Below are 16170 nucleotides of genomic sequence, written 5' to 3'. Positions count from 1 at the left end.
GTATTCCCTCAGCGACCAGCACAGATCAGCTCTAGGCATGATGAAGCGGATATCGTCCTCTTTTGGAAGACCAAACAAAGTAGTTTTGTTTTCACAACGAAACACACAGCGTCTGCAGGACATGGCGGCGACGGCAACAACAATACTACAGCGAGAATAAAAGTTACGCCTTCTTTCTTTGCGTGAACATTTGGGCGGCGTTATGTAAATCTTCCCACATAGTGAGGTAGATATGTGGGGGCATGTTCGAACGAGCCGTTTTAGGTAGGTGTGGCTGACTCTTAACTTTTATAAAGAATATCTCTTTGGATTTGAGACTTTAGTCTTTGCAAATTTACAGATCTTCTTTATGCACCAAGAGCTTGTAACACTCCAAAGAGAGAGGAAAAATTGAAATCGCATCATATGACCCCTTTAAAATAATCAGATGGATCACGGACCAACTTCACATCGAGGACGTCGAGGAAAAATGAGTAAACCAACCAAATGAGCTTCATAGAAATCCATTTATGCATTTTGCATAAATGGAAGACAAAGTGAGTGTTGTAACATGGCGAGTTGTAATCATCAGCATATTATAAATTAGTTAAAAAGTAGTTAAGTAGTAGATCACAATAAATTAATGTACAAAACGTAAAACAAAATGTGTACACACACACACACACACACACACAATGTTACAATTATAAATAGAGATTCTATGCTTAGAATTGCAAATGTTATGTTAAAAAAATTAACATTTATTTTTAATGATGAATCTGCTGTTCAATGCTTTTTTAAGGCAATTTTCATGTTTTGCTATTATTTATAAAACACTATATAATATGATCTCGTCTTGTCCTGTCCAAGTGATCTAACACAATATCGGTTATGTTATGATGCACAGCTGTACAGGTCATGACAGTGGCTGCTTTACAGAAGGCGTCTTTGTAACCAACCGTTTTAAATGTGCACTCATTGCTTCAATGGACTTTCTGGCACTGGTTGCTATACTCGAAGGTAAATGGACCCACATACTGTAATTTCCTCGGCTTGTTGCCGTTCCGCAAGAATGGTTTCTTGGCTGCCCTGCGCCTCACAAAACCACTTTGTAGAAAATAGCTGAAGCATGTACAGTATGTAGTGCTGAATGACTCCTAAACACTGAGCAAGCAGCTCAATGGATTTCCTTCTGCACTTTAGAAAGCTTTATGTACAGTATGTACTGTTACTCAGTACATTTTCCTGTCTTGGATAAAATATTATTATTAATAATATAACATTCATTTAATTAATTTTCATCTTTGAGTCATGGTCATTGCCATGTTGCCTACTTTTAATAATAAAAAAAAAGACTGGAAGCATTTGGAAATAAAATAGGTTTTCAAATTATTTCAGACCAAAAGGTTTTCTTTTGAAAGCTGTTTTAACTAAATCATAAAGGTTTTCTTATGTCACCAATATCACTTTTCATCCCATTATTCAACTCTGTTATGCAGATAACTTAAAGTTATAAGTGCCTGAGCTTGACCAGCGTATATCTTTCATGGAAATACTTCCTTGAATTTACACTCATATTCATTTTTTGTACCTCAAATGATACTGCATAACAGGAAATACACATGTTTTTTACACATGTATTCTCAAAGCACAGTGTTTCAATTTTTATTTTAAAGGAATAGTTCAGCCTCAGGTAGATGAATTTGTTTCTCCATCTGAAGAGATTTTGAGAAATTTAGCATTACATCATTGCTCACTAATGGATCCTCTGCAGTGAATGGGTGCCGTCAGAATGAGAGTCCAAACAGCTGATGTTCGTCAGTGCTGAACACATTAAAGGTTCTAGTGATGCTGGCTGTAAACAGCCACGACAATGAGGTATATTGGAAAACGCCAATAGGCATGTCAATTCAGCACCATAGTAACTTAACTTGAAGTTATTAACACTGCACAAATAGCTTATCATGTGTTGGCAGAAATTTATTTAATATAAATGTTACGTTATTACACATTGGGAAATATTTACATTTTATAGAAGGTGTTTTGTAGTTTCTTCATGTTTATTTTTATTTATTTTTTTACTACAACTTTTATTGTTTATTATTACTTATTATTTATTTTAAAAACCATATAACCATGGTAATGAGGACCATGGTTTTACTTCTTGTGACCCCCATCCTACTAAACTAGTCAGCTAAACTCTGGATTCTAAGCAAGAACTTCTTTCTTTTTAGATGTTTAGTTCTAATTTATTTTAATTTAAGTAAAATGTTAATTCAATAAGGGCCTGATTAAAGATAAATATCAGTGTCTTATATAAATTAGGTGTTTATTATTTACAGATAATAAAGTTCTTAAAGGGAGATTCACCCCAAAATATAAATTGTCATCATTTACTCAACACCATGTCATTCCAAACCTGTATGCATTTCTTTCTTCTGTGGAACATAATTTGAGAAATTCAAGACATTTTTGTCCATACAGTAGAAATCAAGGGTAACCAAAAGGGTTTGGTGACATTCTACAAAATCTTCTTTTGTGTTCAACAGAAGAAAGTCGTTTGGAACGACACGAGGGTGAGGAAATGATGACAGAATTAATTAGCAGTAACTTTCCAGCAGTCTAGCTCAAAATCAATGCTTTACTGTCAAGTGCTTTTCTATGTGACAAAAATGCATTAGTAAGTTTGTTGCATTTGTCGTAAATTCAGTAATATCTATAAGTATTCGTTTCTGTCCTGTTTTATTTATTCATTTATTTACTCCAGTTGAAGGCCCTATGACCCATCAAAACATTCAAGGGGGAATTTGTGGTCCGGATGGGCTCGATTTGTCCTGGGCCAAATTTTAACCCCAGTCAAGCCCCCACCCCTGAACATTATTTTACTTTTTACACTCTAAAAAATGCTGGGTTAAATACAACCCAGTGCTGGGTAAAATAGGAACAAACCCAGCAATTAGGCTGTTTTGACCCAGCGGTTGGGTTAAATGTTCAACCCAACCTTCTGGGTAACCCAACCACTGGGTCAAAACAGCCTAATTGCTGGGTTTGTCCCTATTTTACCCAGCACTGGGTTGTATTTCACCCAGCATTTTTTTAGAGTGTACGATCGCAACTCATACCCCCCTCCACTGAACGTGATTTTGAGGGGGCCCCATAGCAAATTCAGTGCATAGGGCCCAGAATTCCTAGCGACGGACCTATATATTATATATATATATAATTATATATATACACACTCTAAAAAATGCTGGGTTAAATATTACCCAGCACTGGGTCAAAAAGGGACAAACCCAGCTATTGGGCTGTTTTGACCCAGCTATTGGGCTGTTTTATATATCATTAATTAATTAATAAAATGAATGAAACACTGCAAAGCTGTGAAACAATAGTTGGCCTAAAATCCAAATACAACAAACTTGACTAAATATTCTCCCCTACTCATATCCGATTTGCTAACGAAATAATGGCTTACTAATTAAAAGTGTTACCCGCTTTTGTATGGATTAGCCTTCCATAAAACTACAACTAATGAAGTGTAGCGTGGTGCTTTTTTCCTGGAATAAATGCCTTGAGCTGTATTTCTCTGCTCTGCTGCAGAGTCCGACTGCGCAGCTGCAGCGAGAGCGAGAGCCGCAGCGACAGCAGAGCGCAGACAAAATGCCTATGGATAATTTCATATTCGCGCAATGCATCCTTTATTTTTTAGCCTTCGTTTTTGGCTTTATAGCTATAGTACCTCTATCGGAGAACACGGAGGATTTTCGCGGGAAATGTCTGCTTTTCACGCGGGGGATGTGGCAGAACGAGAACATCACGGTGTCTAAGCAGCGCTTCATCATTGAGGAATGGGGACCACAGTCCTCCTGCAGCTTCATCACCGCTGTCGGCATCGCGTCGCTCATCCTGTCCGCCGTACAAGCCTGGAGGCTGCTGCTCTTCATCTGCAAAGGCCACGATGAGTGAGTGATTGTTTCTTTCATCGTATTGCTTGCTAATTTGTTGATGCCTCACATGTATTAGACCCGTGCCAGTGCGGTGGATGGGATGCATGGATGAAGTTATGTCATAAAGCAGCACAGATGAGCTACTATATTCGTTAAATATTTAGTTTTAAATTCGATTTTATATGGGAAACATGTTCAATAACAATACAATGTGACACAGTTTGTGATTAAGTAGTTTAATTGTTTTAAAGAAGAATGTGTGGCCTAACAAAGTATAAATCAGCTGGTAGTGGCTATACTGTATGGTTTAGAACAGTTTCTAATGGAATGAATTCTGAACAATGAGATTGATTATTAATCATTGCTATATGATTATAGTCTGTCCAGCCTGAAATCAAAAGCCAGTATGGTTTACATTTAATAGACATACACACTAGATATCGCACTCTTTTTATATTTAGTATATAACTAAATCACACATAATTCTCAGGAAAAGCCACTATGATAATCGGTATAAGCAGCTATTATTTTATGAATTCTATTATAAAACTACTATTTCATTTAAATAATTTTAAAACCATTCAAAAGGGTTATTTCATCCCAAATTCTAAATTATATCATCATTAAAATATTTTTTCGCGGGAAATGTCTGCTTTTCACGCGGGGGATGTGGCAGAACGAGAACATCACGGTGTCTAAGCAGCGCTTCATCATTGAGGAATGGGGACCACAGTCCTCCTGCAGCTTCATCACCGCTGTCGGCATCGCGTCGCTCATCCTGTCCGCCGTACAAGCCTGGAGGCTGCTGCTCTTCATCTGCAAAGGCCACGATGAGTGAGTGATTGTTTCTTTCATCGTATTGCTTGCTAATTTGTTGATGCCTCACATGTATTAGACCCGTGCCAGTGCGGTGGATGGGATGCATGGATGAAGTTATGTCATAAAGCAGCACAGATGAGCTACTATATTCGTTAAATATTTAGTTTTAAATTCGATTTTATATGGGAAACATGTTCAATAACAATACAATGTGACACAGTTTGTGATTAAGTAGTTTAATTGTTTTAAAGAAGAATGTGTGGCCTAACAAAGTATAAATCAGCTGGTAGTGGCTATACTGTATGGTTTAGAACAGTTTCTAATGGAATGAATTCTGAACAATGAGATTGATTATTAATCATTGCTATATGATTATAGTCTGTCCAGCCTGAAATCAAAAGCCAGTATGGTTTACATTTAATAGACATACACACTAGATATCGCACTCTTTTTATATTTAGTATATAACTAAATCACACATAATTCTCAGGAAAAGCCACTATGATAATCGGTATAAGCAGCTATTATTTTATGAATTCTATTATAAAACTACTATTTCATTTTTAAATAATTTTAAAACCATTCAAAAGGGTTATTTCATCCCAAATTCTAAATTATATCATCATTAAAATATTTTAAAATATTTTGTTTTATACGTGGAACACAAAAAGAGTTATTAGGTGGAATGTCCAAGCTGCTTTTTTCCCCATACAATGAAATTAAATGGTTACATAGGCTACTGTACATACATGGTTTAAAAAAAAAAGGTCCAGGTCTTCTGAAGCTATGTATACTGTATAATACTGTATGTATGCCAAAATATACAAGTTATAGTAAATGAAGCTCTCACCAATCTCACCCATGCTTGTTCTTGCACGTCTCATGACCAATCATGACAAATAAGTGTCAATGACATTTATATGGCTTCAGAACAGGGTTATTAGTTAACTCAAACTAAAATTAAACCATAAAAAAAAAATACTTGAAATAAAATAAACGTTAACTAAAATAAAATATCATAAACTGAACTTTCAGCTAGTTGTCATTGCAACATTGCTCATTTTAATTTAAAGATGTACTAAAATAAAACTGAAATAAATATTAATAATAGGGACGGAATGATTTACTCCACTCACAATGTGATACGATTTTCTCCCAATTATTATTATTTATTTTCTTTTTACAAAAGATTTAAGACAAATTATAAATGAAAATGTGAATCGACACATATTTGTATCGATTTTCAACCGACTCGGCGTGCATCGTTACATCTCTAATTAATAAAAAAAACTAAATAGATACCTATACACAGCTTTTTGTAAAATAAACAGTGAATCACTGTCATTTTATGGAAAAGAGCAGCTCAGCATTCTGCAAAATATCTTCTTTTGTGTTCCACAGAAGAAAGAAAATAGTACACTCTAAAAAATGCTGGGTTAAATATAACCCAGCGCTGGGTTAAAAAGGACAAACCCAGCTATTGGGTTGTTTTGACCTAGCAGTTGGGAACCCAATAGCTGGGTCAAAACAGCCCAATAGCTGGGTTTGTCCCTTTTTAACCCAGCGCTGGGTTATATTTAACCCAGCCTTTTTTAGAGTGCAGGCTTGGAACAACTGGAGAGTGACTTCTGTAAAAATCTCTTTATTATTTATACAGCTCAATCTTCAACGCCTTCCTGAATCTGCTCATCAGCACATTCGTAGTGTTTGCTGTGTTCCTGTCCAGCACAATAGTCAGTGTGGGTTTCAATCTATGGTGTGATGCTATCACAGAAGGAGGCAGTATGCCCAGCAGGTAAGCATGATGCTCAGGTATCCCACTATTTTCTGCTTCTACGGTGTGCATAAAAACACTACAATGTATATAAGAAACTGAAAACAATGACAGATAGTTGTTTTTAGACTGTATTTATAGCTTGGAAAGAGCCACAATTAATTGGGTAGGCCTTTTTTTCGTCTGTCAGGGAGGGTTTGGTGACATTGAAATTAGCCAGAGGCTTTTGGCTCAGTTCACTTCAGTGACTGTTCGAGTTCAATCAACATTTGTGACCCTGGATCACAAAACCAATCTTAAGTCGCTGGGTATATTTGTAGCTATAGCCAAAATACATTGTATGGGTCAAAATTACAGATTTTTCTTTCATGCCAAAAATCATTAGGATATTAATTAAAGATCATGAAGATATTTTGTAAATTTCCTACTGTAAATATTTTAAAACTTAATTTTTGATTAGTAATAAGCATTGCTAAGAATTCATTTGAACAACTTTAAACTTTAAAGATTTTTTTGCACCCTCAGATTCCAGATATTCAAATACACTCTTAAAAATAAAGGTGCTTCAAAAGGTTCTTCAAGCGATGCCATAGAAGAACCATTTTTGGTTCCACAAAGAACCATTCAGTCAAAGGTTCTTTAAAGAATCATCTCTTTCTTACCTTTTTATAATCTGAAGAACCTTCTTTCACCACAAAGAACCTTTTGTCCTTCAGATGTTAAAGGTTCTTTATGGAACCATTTAGACAAAAAGGTTCTTCTATGGTATCGTGAAGCACCTTTATTTTTAAGAGTGTAGTTGTATCTCGGCCAAATATTGTCCTATCCTAACAAATCATACATCAATGGGAAACTTATTTATTCAGCTTTCAGATGATGTATACAACTCAATTTCAAAGAATTGACCCTTATGGCTGGTTTTGTGGTCCAGGGTCACATTTTAGTGTCCACAGACTTCTACATTATTTCAATATAAACTCTGAATGTGTCTGACGAGCAGCTTTGTTCTTAGTTTTTATGAGCAATATCTACTTGATAAATGTTGATTCTTCAGGTGTCTGTGAATTATTTCTAACTGACTACTGTTCATTTCTAGCTGTGAAGATCTTCAGGACACTGATCTTGAACTAGGGTTGAACAACTCTGCTTTTTATGACCAGTTTGCCATAGCACAGGTTGGTCAGTTAAAAATAAAAATGGGTATGAGTGTTTTATATCAATCATTGTGTTGGCTTAAAGGGATAGTTTAACCAAAAATGAACTCATTTCTTCCCTGCAGCACTTTATCAACCTTTAACATTAGACAACATTCAAACTCTGTCTTGAATTTTCCTTTTCTAGTTTCTGGTTCACACTGCTTATTATCATGAATATAACAGTCAGTCCTCCTCTGCTTCCTCTAGTTTGGGTTGTGGGCGGCCTGGCTGACTTGGCTCGGTATCACCGTCATGGCCTTTCTGAAGGTCTATCATAACTACCGTCAAGAGGATCTGGTCGACAGCTTAATCCACGAGAAAATGTTCCTACTCGGACGCTCGTCACGCCGGCGCTCTGATGTGGTAGATGAGAAAAGTGGCATGATATAGTCAACTCAACATTTTCAACGCATTGAAATATACTGTCAAGTAAAATGTGTTCACAAGCCTCTAAATTTGGCTCACTAGGTGGTGTTTCTCAACTTTAGGTTGACCTCAATTGAGCTTATCTGAACCAAATGCTTCTGAATAACATTTTATTTGACATTCGACAATGACTGAGAACAGACATTCACGTGCACTCAAGTGTTCGGACAGAGGTCATAGATCATTTACATTTTTTGATGTTGAGCTTGAAACACAAGACCCTGGACAAAATAAACAGTGAACATCAATAACTTAAAGGGATAGTTCAAGAAAAATTGAATTATTTTTCTACTTCATGTTGTCGCAAACCCGCAATACTTTCATTCATCTTCAAAACACAAAATGAAGATATTTTCAATGAAACCAGAGAGATTTCCATGGAAGCCCATTTCCACCACAGAATAAAAAAAAACATAAATAAAAAGGTAATTGCGACTTTTTATCTCACAATTAACATTTCGAAAAATTGTATCTCACAACTGACTATTTTGCAAATTCTGACATTTTTCTTAGAATGAGTTTATATCTCACAATTCTGAGTACATATCTCACAATTTAGAATTTACACCTCGTAATTCAGACTTTTTTTCTCAGAATTGCGACATTATTTCTTGCAGTTCCGCGTTTATAGTCTCTTCAGAAGACATGGGTTAAATTGCTCAGTTCATATGGATTTTTAACAATGTTATGAACTTTTTAAAGCTATTGTGGAATTGACTTTCAATGAAGGGACAGAAATCTAAGGAAGCTTGGGGGAAAAAAACAGCGACTTTTTTTTCTGCAGTTGCGAGTTTGCGAATTGCAACTTTGACTTAATTTCTCGCAATTCTGAGTTTGTATCTTGAAATTCAATTTTTTTTTTCAGAATCGCAAGATATAAACGTGCAATTGTGAGATTTTGAACAGAAATTCTGAGATACAAAGTTGCAATTTTCCCCAAGCTTCCTCAGATTTCTGTCCCTTCAATGAAAGTCAATTCCAAAATAGCTTTAGAAAGTTCATAACACTGTGAATAATCCATATGAACTGAGCAATTTAATCCATGTCTTCTAAAGAGACATGGTAACTTCACATGTGAATTAAAACCTAAATTAAATCTGCTCATATAGACATTGATCAATGCACATTAAATATTGTAAACATGCTTGAGTCACATGCAAGAACAACCCTCATTGGTTCTTGTGCATCAGGCAAGCATATTTGAGCTTCTTTTTACACCATATTAACTTTTTAAAGCATCAGAGTATTGGTGGAATGAACTTTCCTTGGAGGGATGGAAATTTCTCAGGTTTATTAAAAAAATACCTTCATTTGTGTTTCACGATGACAAATTTGGAACGATATGAGGATGAGTAATTTATGAAAGAATTTTCAATTTTGGGCAAACTATGCCTTTAAGGAAGTGTGCTTAAATAATGTTCTTCTAAATCCTGTGTGACATATAATCAATGTCTTATTACCAACCAAATGGTTCTTTCTTTCTAAAGCCTATTTAAAGCAGCGCTAGAAATGAGCAACAGCTTCCAGTCAGTCTCTATTCCATCAGTGCTCTATACATTAGCTGAGGAGTTGGACTTAGTGCATACATTGTAGCTCAGGTAATACTAGTTTTAAACACTATCTGAAGTGTGTGTGATCCATGTCACTCCCTTTCAGTACTGCCTCTATGTGTAAGACATATATAATGATGTAGTATCCTTCCTATGTAAAGGGATTGCTCTTGAAAACATGCTTGCATGTACATACATATTACAGTATATTAATCAATTCAGACAGACGAAGAGGAAATCTAAGTGACTAATCTTCAGGATTTAACATCGTAATTTGATGAGATATGAGATATTTGGAGGGATAATTTAATGATTTGCTCCATCCAGTTTACTTGCTTTCCTAGAACCACCTACAAAGTTTATGTCATAGTTCACTGTGTTTTGAAATATTGTTGTGCATGTTGCAATACAATTTGATGCAGGCCTTTTTTGGTTCAAGCATCTTATGATAACTAGTCCTCCTAACCCTAAAGGATTCTGTTTTAGTTTGGGAAGTTAATGATGTGTGAGCATGAGTTGTGATTCACTGTAACTCTGTAACACACTCAGGCCCACGTTTCCGAGTATAAAACATTATGCATAAGATTGTTTTGTGCATCATTTTATTTATTGTGTAATAGTGTGAACACATCTCTGCAACTTTCAACATTCTAAGTCTAGGGCTTTTATTGAATAAAAGCAGTAATAGCAGCATATACAGCAATGATGATGAAAATACAAAGCAATTGTTGATTTTTCTGATCACGAAATAAATTAAATTCAGTCTTTAAACTATAGTGATGATTTAGAGCTCTTTTTGGTTTTGAGAAAGAAATGCAGTGAATATACTGCCAAAAACCTCTAAACCTCCACTGTTCCACCTCTATTGACATACACATTACAGAAAGACTAAACATAGAGAATGTGCACTTGTCCTGGGGCGATTTTATTGCTTCAGCGATTGGCTAGCTCAACAGTATAAAATATGTAGTTTATTTCGGTTTTGTCATCCAAATTCCCCTGAAATGGGTATAGTTAGCAAGTGTGCTAATTATATATTGCATAAATGTATATGCATTTATATAAACGTCTCCATAAAGTGCACAAAATATCATGATATAATGCAACATTTGTTTTGTGTTTTGACATTTTCAGGTGTTTCTATCCAAGTAACTCACAGTGATTTGATGCAGGTCACAGCATTTTGTGCACTTTTAACTTCTCTTAATCGATTGTATTGAAGGGGATTAATTCAACTGCATTTTTAATAAATATTAAATATTTGGAGTCAGTAAGATTTTTAAAGTAAGCTCTTACCAAAACTGAATTTATTCGATTAGAAATACAGTAAAGTATTAGAAATATTACTACAATTTAAAATAACAGTTATATATTTTATATATAATTTATATATTTTAATACATTTTAAAATTGAATTTATTCCTGTGATATTAAAGCATCATTACTCCTGTCTTCTGTGTCACATGATTCTTCAGAAATCATTCTGATAGGCTTTTTTTAAATCTGATAGATTTGCTGTTCAAGAAATATTCCTTATCAATGTTGAAAAAAAATATTCTGTATATATATATATATATATATATATAAATTTCAGGATATTGAATAGAAAGCACTAATTTAATTCATCTGCAAATGTTTGAACAGGTGTGTGTGTGTGTGTGTGTGAGTGTGTATAAGATCTCTTCATGATGACAGAGTTTTCAATTTTGGGCGTACTGTCTCTTTAATTCAAGCAATACCAACTTATGTGCTAATGGAAAATAAGCAACTTTGACACTAAAAACCAAAGGCTGATAAAATTTGATAGAAAATGCTTGCCCAAAAACTAGAAAAATAGATATTGAACAGCTGCTGCTATAAAGAAAGATTAAGAGACTAAAAGTGTAAAACAGTAAAAAAGATTCTTATAAAACATAGTAAAACAAATGAATGCACCGTTATTAGGCTTAAGCCAAGATGCTGGTACAGGTTTATGTAAAATATAAACTGAAATAGAGCGAGTATCATAAAGCGTTCAGCTATTTAAAATGGCATTCTTTCATTTTCCAGTTCAATCTGGCAGTAGATCTCTTCATGATGACAGAGTTTTCAATTTTGGGTGTACTGTCTCTTTAATTCAAGCAATACCAACTTATGTGCTAATGGAAAATAAGCAACTTTGACACTAAAAACCAAAGGCTGATAAAATTTGATAGAAAATGCTTGCCCAAAAACTAGAAAAATAGATATTGAACAGCTGCTGCTATAAAGAAAGATTAAGAGACTAAAAGTGTAAAACAGTAAAAAAGATTCTTATAAAACATAGTAAAACAAATGAATGCAACGTTATTAGGCTTAAGCCAAGATGCTGGTACAGGTTTATGTAAAATATAAACTGAACTAGTGCGAGTATCATAAAGCGTTCAGCTATTTAAAATGGCATTCTTTCATTTTCCAGTTCAATCTGGCAGTGCATGACCAACGTGATCTCATGATAATTCGTATGTATTTTACGTAAAATGTGGTTCTATAAAACGTACATTTACTTACGTTTTTACAGGCTCTAAAATGGGTAGGTTTAGGTTTGGGGGCAGGTTAAGGGGTCTAAAAAAATCTAAATTGCGTATTTATAAAATTATCCTTTATATATATCGCTATAAAATGGGTAGGTTTAGGTTTGGGGGCAGGTTAAGGGGTCTAAAAATCTAAATTGCGTATTAATAAAATGATAAAAATGCATATTCGCTATAAATTGGGTAGGTTTAGGTTTGGGGGCAGGTTAAGGGGTCTAAAAATCGAAATCGCTTATTAATAAAATGATAAAAATGCATTGATATGAATATCTAAATGATATAAAAGATACGTAAATATTTTTACGTTTTTTAGCTAAAAATACGTAGCGATTTGTACGTTTTAAACGTTGAAATACGTCTAAATTGTACGTTTTAGCATGACTAAAAACGTACAAAAGTGTACGTTTTGTGCTTGTAAATGTTACGTATTTATACCTACGTATAAACATGAGACCAGGCTGGCATGACACAATATATGGCCAGCTCATCCTTCAACAGTCTCATATCTCTTTCTGAGAGAATTTGTGGCAGATGGAAACGTTTGTGCTTAACAGAACAGCTTTGCCCTTCGTTTCTCGTAAAGTAGATAAATGCTAAAGGTGACATCATTGTGCCAGTTCTCTTTTCTCATTTACATTGAAATATATTCTTTAACAATGATTAGTGTCATGTTTGATAAATGCATAAAACGCATATTTGTATTCTAAACCTATTTGATTATTAGTAAAATAAATAGCATTGTCTTGCATTCCACAGACACATTCAACCACATTATGTACAGCAAGTGCATTAAAAATAAAAGCATTGATTAAATGAAATATTTTTGGACATTAAAAGGGTCATATAATGCGATACATTGGTTCATAGAGAATACAGTGTGCACAATCTGTAAAGCCCGACTGATTTTGGGTCTGATAATAATCAATGACATAAGAGTGTTCACGGTAAAGAGAAGAAAAAAATATTTGATAAAATCTTTTCTAAAACTAAATTATAATTACGTTTTTGGGGAGTTGCACCACATGACATTTTACTAATAACTATAACATTTCAATGATATTATTAAATAACTTAAATTTAATTCTCTTTAATTCAGGAGAATTCTCAATAAAAATGAGGATCATGTCTTTGATCTCATATTTAACTCAAATAAGAGGATATGGTTGCACCAAAATCAAAATATTACGATGTTTTGAAGCTGGATAAAAATAAATCCATTCTTGGATGTGTCTGAGGATAAACATATTTCCAACTCAATCCTGTCTTTATTTTTGTAATACAGTACATTTATTTCAGCAGTTTCCTAAATTCACTCTTTGAATCAGAAAGCCCTTATATTGATATTTATATCCTAAGACAAAAATAGCGCTTCAGAAATTGAGGTAAATATTGTATAAAGCAAATGAACACAAAGAACAGCACTAGCAGGAAATGATCCAGCCAACCATTCTATAAGCACATGCGATGTGTGTGTGTGTGTGTGTCTAAGCGTTCTCTGCACTAAAATGTAACTATTTGTGACAATGCACATGATATTATGCATGTACTCACCGTTACATGTGGCTCATTTCAGAAATTGAGGTAAATATTGTATAAAGCAAATGAACACAAAGAACAGCACTAGCAGGAAATGATCCAGCCAACCATTCTATAAGCACATGCGATGTGTGTGTGTGTGTGTCTAAGCGTTCTCTGCACTAAAATGTAACTATTTGTGACAATGCACATGATATTATGCATGTACTCACCGTTACATGTGGCTCATTCATATTGCTTATTAGAGACCTGTAAAGGTATTCAATGTCTTGCATGCCTAATTTAACTGATAATACTGACCTATTAATATATCAGTAGGGCTCTACCTGTGGACGGAATTCATTCATTCGTTTCCTCTCTCGACACTCTTGTATAATTCTGAGTGCTAAAGGTTTTTAATTAATATTGCTGCACAAGTACACCAAAAGATGCTTTAAAAGGAAACATTCAGCCAAAAATAAAAATGTACTGAAAATGTACTCAACCTCAGTCTAATCAAGATTTTTATGAGTTTGTTTCTTCATCGGAACAGATTTGGGGATATTTAGCATTACATCACTTGCTCACTAATGGATCCTCTGCAGTGAATGGGTGCCGTCAGAATGAGAGTCCAAAGAGCTGATAAAAACATCACAGTAATTCACAAGTAAAAGGGTTTAAAGTTTAAAACGCCTTAACGATGGATTTGTTTCTCACAAACGCACAGCTTGTTGCTTCACAAAATGTGTGGAATACTTTTGAATCATTATGACATTTTTATCAGCTGTTTGAACTCTCATTCTGATGGCACCCATTTACTACAGAGGATCCACTGGTGAGCAAGTGATGTAAAGCTAAAGAAACAAACTCATCTACATATTGGATGGCCTGAGGATGAATGAATGTTCAACAAATTATCATTTTTGGTGAACTATTCCTTTAAAACACAGCATCCAGAACCGCTATACAAGGAAAAAGAGCTACATACAAATATCTAAATATATATGGCTCAGTATAATGAGGCATTAGCCACCATAAAGGGCAAAAAGACACACCATCCCTTAATGGTGCGAAAAGCACATGGCCTTTAATCAACCACAAAATAAAAAAGGTGGATGTTGAAGATCCTCAGAGAATTCGACTGGTGGCCAGTCTGATTATAACAGTGAAAATAAAGCAATAAAAAAACGAGGACCTTTATCTTTTATTTCCTCCACAGTCCTTCAAAAAACATCCTGACCTTTTATGTTTTTTTTTCCTGCTGGTTGCTGCCCCCTGTGGTCAGTTATGGTCATTGCATGGTCAGCCAGATCCAGCAGGCCCAAACGATCTGTTTGAACTGAAGCAGGTACACAGCCAGTGCCGTCTGCAGCTCTTCGCAGGCGCGCTGGGGTCTCCGGCGGTCCGTGCAGTACAGTGCTAGACCCAGCGCAGACAGAAGCAGGAATAGGCAGGTGAGCAGGGCCAGGTGCAAATGGCTCTGGGGAGTGTCGTAGACTGGAACACAATATTTGAAATACTAAATTTGTTGCTGCGCAACTGTTTAAAACAGTGTAAAGCAGAGCTATATGACATGCAGAAAAAACATATCTAGCATGGCCACAAATTAAGAATTAGTTCCTTCATTTTCACAGCATTAATTCACAGCTACAATTTACTATTCATTACCTCTTTTTAGTTAAAGGAGTCATATGATGCAATTTAAATTTTTCCTTTCTCTTTTAACTGTTACAAGCTCTTGGTGCATAAAGAAGATCTGTAAAGTTGCAAAGACTAAAGTCTCAAATCCAAAGAGATATTCTTCATAAAATTTAAGAGTCAGCCACGCCTACCTAAAACAACTCGTTCTAACACGCCCCCACATATCTACGTCACTATGTGGGAAGATTTGCATAACGCCGCCAAAATGTTCACGCAAAGAAAGAAGGCATAACTTTTATTCTCGCTGTAGTATTATTGTTGCTGCCGCTGCCGCCATGTCGTGAAGGCGCTGTGTTTCGTTGTGAAAATGAAACTACTTTGGTTGGCCTTCCAAAAGAGGACGATATCCGCTTCGTCATGCCTAGAGCTGATCCATGCTGGTCGCTGAGGAAATACATCAACTTCGTGCTGTCGATCGCCGGATCGGCTTTCACCGTGGACGTAGCAGAGTCCAGCCCGGGGTCATCACATGTGGTTGCCGCAAGCCCGCCGGACGCTCCTTCGTCGAATCCGCTGGCCGCCCGTTCTCAAGCCCGCCGACCTCTGCTCACTCAAGCCGGCCTCCGCATACTAGGACATTCTAGGACACGACTAGAAATCAGTGGGTAAGTTGTATTTACAACACTGTTCCAGAACATTTTAACCCAAATATTCAGATGTGTCCAGCGCATTTTATGGAGGACTGTTTCCTGATCCTGGTAGAGTAGACTA

General features: G+C 35.4%; 2 protein-coding genes across 4 annotated transcripts in view; one reads left to right on the top strand and one right to left on the bottom strand.

Annotated features, from left to right (window-relative positions):
- LOC107569011 (transmembrane protein 179-like) overlaps positions 1 to 10040 on the top strand; it is a 13223-nt gene extending 3183 nt beyond the window's left edge. For 2 of the 3 annotated variants that reach the window (XM_016255010.1, XM_016255011.1), the window contains exons 2-6: positions 3710 to 3752; positions 4572 to 4760; positions 6403 to 6540; positions 7616 to 7694; positions 7923 to 10040. In XM_016255010.1, coding sequence (XP_016110496.1) covers positions 3710 to 3752; positions 4572 to 4760; positions 6403 to 6540; positions 7616 to 7694; positions 7923 to 8105 — 632 coding nt within the window. In that variant the 3' untranslated portion in view covers positions 8106 to 10040. Of the gene's footprint in view, positions 1 to 3453; positions 3753 to 4571; positions 4761 to 6402; positions 6541 to 7615; positions 7695 to 7922 lie in introns of those variants that run through there. The other variant, XM_016255009.1, reaches the window with a different exon arrangement.
- Positions 10041 to 14654: 4614 nt separating this feature from the next.
- LOC107569006 (uncharacterized) overlaps positions 14655 to 16170 on the bottom strand; it is a 36391-nt gene continuing 34875 nt past the window's right edge. The window contains exon 9 of the mRNA XM_016255003.1: positions 14655 to 15255. Within this exon, the coding sequence (XP_016110489.1) occupies positions 15050 to 15255 (206 nt within the window). The 3' untranslated portion in view covers positions 14655 to 15049. The remainder of the gene's footprint in view (positions 15256 to 16170) is intronic.

The sequence above is a fragment of the Sinocyclocheilus grahami genome, unplaced genomic scaffold (assembly GCF_001515645.1).
Source record: "Sinocyclocheilus grahami isolate Dianchi unplaced genomic scaffold, SAMN03320097.WGS_v1.1 scaffold1302.1, whole genome shotgun sequence".
NCBI lineage: Eukaryota > Metazoa > Chordata > Actinopteri > Cypriniformes > Cyprinidae > Sinocyclocheilus > Sinocyclocheilus grahami.
Note: the sequence above shows the minus strand (reverse complement) of the source record. Positions and strands in the feature narration are given on the sequence as shown.